This window comes from Mytilus galloprovincialis, chromosome 3 (assembly GCF_965363235.1).
Source record: "Mytilus galloprovincialis chromosome 3, xbMytGall1.hap1.1, whole genome shotgun sequence".
In the NCBI taxonomy this organism is placed as follows: domain Eukaryota; kingdom Metazoa; phylum Mollusca; class Bivalvia; order Mytilida; family Mytilidae; genus Mytilus; species Mytilus galloprovincialis.
The window spans coordinates 62,558,911-62,566,110 of NC_134840.1; the positions used below are offsets into that span (position 1 = coordinate 62,558,911).

The 7,200-nt window shown below is 32.7% G+C and overlaps 1 protein-coding gene across 1 annotated transcript; it reads right to left on the minus strand.

Moving 5' to 3' along the window:
- Positions 1–5,743: 5,743 nt before the first annotated feature.
- LOC143066509 (uncharacterized) lies at positions 5,744–7,200 on the minus strand. Its single transcript, XM_076239419.1, has 2 exons — positions 6,793–7,200; positions 5,744–5,887 (listed from the first exon to the last, which is right to left on the minus strand). The coding sequence occupies exons 1-2, from the start codon at positions 7,067–7,069 to the stop codon at positions 5,853–5,855; spliced, it is 312 nt and encodes a 103-aa protein (XP_076095534.1). The 5' UTR covers positions 7,070–7,200; the 3' UTR covers positions 5,744–5,852.

Genomic DNA, 7,200 nt, shown 5'->3' on the forward strand with positions numbered 1-7,200 from the left:
TCCGGATATTGTTTCCGTTATCAGACTGACTTTTAGTCATAGATAAAACTTCCGGTTTTAAACATGCACAAGAACAACCAATCGTATGATAGATTACAAAAATGAAAAATAAATAAGCCAATCAGAGCGTTCTCCATATTATGGGTTTTAGATCGCAAAAACCACAACTATTATACCTCCTTAGAGACAATTATGTTTTCGCGTTTATCCACCTGTAAAATACGATTATACTACTATAATATGCAGAGACTCTCTGTATTCTGTCTACTTTTTTCTGAAATATTTACTATCTAAGGGGTTATACCAGTTGCATATATATTGAAATAAGTAAAACATGCGGAAACAAGAATGTGTCCATAGTATACGGATGCCACATCGGCACTTTCATTTACTATGTTTAGTGGACCGTGAAATGGGTAAAATCTCTAATTTGGCATTAAAATTAGAAAGATCATATCATAAGGAACATATTTACTAAGTTTCGAGTTGGTTGAACTTCCAACTTCATCAAAAACTACCTCGACAAATACTTTAACCTGAAGCCGGACAGAAGGACGGACGAACGAACGAACGGACGAACAGACTAGAAAACATAATTCCCATAAATGGGGCATACACATTTATTGTTGAAAGTGAAAGTAGTCAGTGGGAAACCCGGTTGAAATAGAACAAAAGAATCGAAGCTCTTTGTTAGAGAAGGCGATAAATGTGTACTGTAATGTTTACTATAGTGACAAAAAATTTAAAAGTTAATAGAAACAAACAAAATTACAATTTTCTTCTAAATAACGAAGTGTTTTATTTTAAAAACACCATTTGCATAAGTTTTCAATTTATCTAGTACATAGTTAAGAAGAACAATTAGATATCAGGTCGACAACATGGGTATCTTTCAAGTTGGATGTAGAAAATGCATATCCTCCGATTTCTTTAAAAAAAATTACCACGGACGGAAAACATATCAATCTATTAGTTCAGTAATTTTCGTGTCTGCCCTTCTATTATGTGACTCAAGAAAAAATTCCAAAAAATGGGTAACAATAGTATCGAAAAGAGAAAATCGAGTGCACCTTTTTATGTTAGGGCGTGTTTGAGTTGAATATTTTGTCTTGATATCGTACAAAGCAAGAATATTTCATACACCGTCTCGCTTCAGAGTCTATCATTTTTATATATTAAAGCTACAGGTTGACTTTATAACTTATAAAAATCACAGTACTAAAAGATGAAATATATGGGTCAAGTGAAATACCTATCTAATGAATCACAAAAACAGAGTAGGTGTGTTCGAATAGCTATTCTTTTACTAAAAGTACTTGACGACAGTCTTTCAAGTCGGATGATGAAAATGCATATCTTCGAAAAGTTATAATTTTTTGTGTGTGATAACTAGGGTTTATAGTCTTCAACCACTAAAAAAATCTAGTCTGCCCTTCCACGAAATATTTAATTAGAATTTCATTAACTGATGCTCATTAGCGAGTTGATACATTTCTCTTATAAAATTCAACTGACACATAAGGATCGTACTGGTGCAATGTTGATAAATTTATTGGTTTCCAAGAGCAAAATTGGTAGCGCGTCATCCCTACAATGGCTTCCATTTCTACGATTGTGAAAATGAACTGGCGTAATTGGGAGATAATTTTGACGAAGTAGGATCCTGACGATCTTAATTATAATGTTTGAAAAAATTTTGCGAGCAAGGCATTTAAACTTTTGATCAACCAGAAATATTATAAACGCTCTAAGTCTGCCTCATATCTTGACTTAGATCTAGAAATTGACAATGATGGTTGGTTTATAACACAGATATAACAACCTTTTACGACAAGAGATTATTCCAGCTTCCCAACTGTGATCTTTCTAATACGTAGCAACATTCCAACAGCGCCTGCATATGACGTATACATCTCCAAGTTGAAACTATATTCCAGAGCTTGCATTTTCTATCACGATTTCCTTAATAGAGGGGTGTTCCTGAAAAAGAACCTATTAAACCAAGAGTTTCTATTGCTGAAGTTGAAATCATCCCTTCGAAAAAATTGACGGACGTCATCACGAGTTAGTTGACCATTATAGAATATCTGTTTCACAGATGACAAGGGATAAGTGAATTGTTCCAATTGTCGTAACCACAATTTCGTCCTAATGTTGTGACCTACCGAATTAAACTGATCACTGGGTTGGTTAGAACACGGACTAATTATTACTACGACGGGTTTCCCATGTGGAGCAGGATCTGCCTACCCTTCCAGAACACCTGAGATCATCACCAGTTTTTAGGTGCGGTTCATGTTGCTCATCCCTAGTTTTCTATGTTGTATTTTGAGTACTGCTGTTTGTCGTTTGGTCGTTTTTCGTTTTTTGCCATGGAATTGTCAGATGGGTTTTTTTTTATGAGTTTAAATATCCCTATGGTATCTTTCGTCTCTCTTTTATACTTATATTTTCATTACTGTTGTTACACCCCGTCATCAAACACCACTCTTGTGTATTCGTTTAATCATTTACTGCTAGAGAAAAAACACAGTGACGTCCATGTTTACATGTATTTTTGGGGTACCTGTAAAGTGCCCATTCAACGGCCAAACCCGTTTTTTTTGTTAAAAAAATAATAGTTTTCACCATGCACATCACTTATAAACCGGTCGTTGCACCTTCTCCATAGTCAAATTTCGATGAAAAAAAGGATATTTCTTTAATATTCTCGAAAATATAATGACCATTTGACATTTCTAGTATATACACAAGAATGAACTCTTCGACGGATTAATCCATTCTACATTGGCACAGCCAAATTCCAAATTCATGGAGAGGGGGAATAGTTTTGACCTTTTCAAAACCGACTTTAGCTTACACAGTCAGGATCCTACTTCGTCAAAATTATCTCCCCATTACGCCAGTTCATTTTCACAATCGTAGAAATGGAAGCCATTGTAGGGATGACGCGCTACCAATTTTGCTCTTGGAAACCGATAAATTTATCCACATTGCACCAGTACGATCCTTATGTGTCAGTTGCATTTTATAAGAGAAATGTATCAACTCGCTAATGAGCATCAGTTAATGATTTTGTCTGCATTGATTCAACTTAAAACTATTGTCTGATCGGTTGTCAGGTAGAATTTTCGAAAATTCATAAACATTAAAAAAATTCTTATTAAATATTTCGTGGAAGGGCAGACTAGATTTTTTTAGTGGTTGAAGACTATAAACCCTAGTTATCACACACAAAAAATTATAATGTTTCGAAGATATGCATTTTCATCATCGAACTTGAAAGACTGTCGTCAAGTACTTTTAGTAAAAGAATAGCTATTCGAACACACCTACTCTGTTTTTGTGATTCATTAGATAGGTATTTCACTTGACCCATATATTTCATCTTTTAGTACTGTGATTTTTATAAGTTATAAAGTCAACCTGTAGCTTTGATATATAAAAATGATAAACTCTGAAGCGAGACGGTGTATGAAATATTCTTGCTTTGTACGATATCAAGACAAAATATTCAACTCAAACACGCCCTAACATAAAAAGGTGCACTCGATTTTCTCTTTTCGATACTATTGTTACCAATTTTTTGGATTTTTTTCTTGAGTCACATAATAGAAGGGCAGACACGAAAATTACTGAACTAATAGATTGATATGTTTTCCGTCCGTGGTAATTTTTTTTAAAGAAATCGGAGGATATGCATTTTCTACATCCAACTTGAAAGATACCCATGTTGTCGACCTGATATCTAATTGTTCTTCTTAACTATGTACTAGATAAATTGAAAACTTATGCAAATGGTGTTTTTAAAATAAAACACTTCGTTATTAAGAAGAAAATTGTAATTTTGTTTGTTTCTATTAACTTTTAAATTTTTTGTCACTATAGTAAACATTACAGTACACATTTATCGCCTTCTCTAACAAAGAGTTTCGATTCTTTTGTTCTATTTCAACCGGGTTTCCGACTGAGATTGACACCTAAAACTATGGATAGGGAGTAACAGTCCATTTACTATATACAAAGAATATTCTTAGATTTTAATGGACAATGAATCATATTATATTGTTTCTAGTCAGACACGTAAAGGGTGTACAGGAAAAAGGATATTTAGTTATTTAAAATGCGAACCAATTTTGAAAACTAATTAATGATACTAATACAAGTTTGACAGTAAAGAAAGATTTGATGGGATGAATGACATTTGTTCTATTATATAGAACGAAAGGTTTTGTGCACACACTTGGTTTTTTTCAATACTGGAAGACGAAACAACATTTCTTATCATCATGTTTATAAATACTTTTGTTTTTCATATCATCAATACAATTTACACGAATAAGTGAAAAAGGCGAAAGATACCAAAGGAAAATTCAAACTCATAAATCGAACAAAAACTGATGCCGCCATGGCTGAAAAAGAAGAAATATACAATTGAACAGAATTGTTTTACATTGTCATTTCGGGTCATTGTATAGCTAACTATGCGGTATGGGCTTTGCTCATTGTTGAAGGGCGTACGGCGACCTATAGTTGTTAATTTCTGTGTCATTTGGTCTCTTGTGGAGAGTTGTCTCATTGGCAATCATACCACATCTTCTTTTTTATATTAACTCATCAGATGGATACAAATACTACAAATATATGTGGACGTGGCCGGGTACTTTTACATCCCAACAACAAAAAGACACTAAGTTCAGATCTGAGAGTACTCGCAGTTACTGACAGCTAGTTCAAAGCAACTAACAACTAATAAAAAAAATTATGCATCTAAGACTAAATTATCAATCAGTACACATCCAACATCCAATGGATTAAGCGTAAAGACGTCAATATACGTGTGTGTTTTTTTTAGTTATTTCTTCTTTTTTGTTGGTTCATAAATTGATAAAATGCTATCCCTGGGTTTATTTGGATTGTTATAATAAAACTATATATATGTTTCATTTTTTTTTAATGCACGCTTGTTAAAATTAAACCAGACACATGAATGAATGAGTTTTTAAAATTGTGTTAATACATGTATTTCTAATTCATAAGTTAGTAAATACATACAAGTGTTTGAGTTTGTCGAAAAATGTCAGTCATATTCCCTATATTAATACTACTACAGTGGCCCTGAAAGAATCGAAAACTACTGATTTTTCAAATCGTAAAAATTTAAAGAGTTTTCAAGAAAGCGATCTGAAGTTTTTTTCTTCAAGTCTTGCAGAATATATTATACAGTCATAACGTAATTAGTAACCAAAAAAAAATCATATTTTAACCAATTATCATAGTAACAGTAATTATATATTTAGAATTAAAATGAGTTATTTATGCTTTACATCTTTGATACATTTCAAAATTGGTTCACCTTTAAACTTTCCCCCCCCCCCCCGCAGACCCCTTTGCACGGGTCAATCTTGATTATAGGATTTAAGTAAACAACCAAAAAAGTTTGCACTAGGCATTTAAACTGTTGATCAACATGGAATATCAAAAAAGCTCTAACTTTATATGTATTAGTCTTTATCCCAAGTTCGATGAACTTGATATTCGTTCAACTTTGTCACTAAAAATTTGAATTATTTTGTGACATTGCACCATTTACAGTTAAAGGATAATACTACTTTCTTTTCATTAATCCTAAAATGTTCTTGTATAAAGTCATCCTCATATCAACATACTTCATAGCATATACACACATAGTACTGCTGTTGTCATTTTCCATATAGACAGATAAAAACTAAAATGAAAATCATAAGGCCTTTTGATTTATTTTTGATAAGTGAAAGACAAATGTTTTATTCTTGTGATGATTTAATGTGACTTCTGAAGACTTCAAATGATTATTAACTAGCTGGATGATGTTACCAATAATCATTATATCCATCATAACCGTAATCTGAAAAAAACGTCATATTTAATCACTATGTTTACACATGTTTAATGTACAAGAAATAATAAAAATAAATACAATTGAAATGAGTCTAAATACCATTTGAATTCAACAACAAAGTAAATATACATATCAGCAATAGTTGAAATGATATAGGATATTTTTTTTAGAGGGAACTCACTTTTGCCGTCCACTGACTGTGTATTATACTGGGCTGATATGCACACACCACTTAAAGTTAAGATATCCAATAGTAGTACTAATTTGTCGTATGGCACGCATAATATAGAAATATCCGTCCGTTCGGCACACATCTCAACTTGAGTAGTTGAATGCAAATCACCCCTTGACATACAAAATGTACAAAGAAGAAAATTCCAAACATGAAAAGCACTTAATTCTGTAATGTCGGTTAACAGACAACAAAGGGCTTAGGTACACATAAAACAATTATAAACAATTATACGGTGCCCAGGAATTCTCGCAGTCATTTAAGCAAGCCCAGAGTACTTAATCTACTGGTCTAAATTCATGCCGTATCAAGTTTTAAGACCAATAGCGAATAAAAATGCGCAAGATTATATTAAAAAGAAGAATGTTCAGGCATATATATTATAGAATTTTTTTTTAGAAAAAATAGTGCAAAGCTATAAAATTATAAAATCATAAATATTAAAAAAGTTTGAACATCCATGTGCCTGCCAGGCCAGGCAAAATGTTGATTTCTCTGAATTTTTTTCTCTTACTATTACTATCTATACATAGATTCGAATGACACCAAATTAAGGCTCCGAAAAAAATGGAAGAAGTAACGGAATCAAATAATTTCGCAAGTCAAATTTTATCTGCATTGTTTAATGTTCATATTTATTAATTTATCCTTTTCAGGGAGAAGGTAAAATATAACTTACCTGGTACATAGAATGGTTGACCAAATCCAGCACGAGGGAATCCACCTCCAAAGCCACGATCAAATCCACCATCAAATCCACCATTATCACGTTCAACTAACAGGACATTTTCTCTTCCTCTGTTACCACCATTAAAATTATTACCTCCTCCAAAAAAATTTCCACCTCCTAAAAGTTCACTCGCGATACCAAGACCTAGAAGGGATCCTAATAAATTTTGTCCTGAAGTTACAGCCAAACAAGCACTGAAAACTACTGCAAGCAAGAAGGTCTTCATTTTAGCTGTGTTTCTATCGCAATCTTGCTGTCAAATGAAACGGACGGTCATATTTATATCAAGATGTTTTTTTTTTTGTTTAAATAGATTATGTGTTTGGTGTGATGCATTATGATTATATCTGTCCAATA

Coding starts and splice junctions, on each gene's coding strand:
- LOC143066509 (XM_076239419.1), bottom strand. CDS start 7,069: ATGAAGACCTTCTTGCTTGCAGTAGTTTTCAGTGCTTGTTTGGCTGTA. Junction 5,888..6,792: donor TCAACCATTCTATGTACCAG/GTAAGTTATATT, acceptor CGTTTTTTTCAG/ATTACGGTTATGATGGATAT.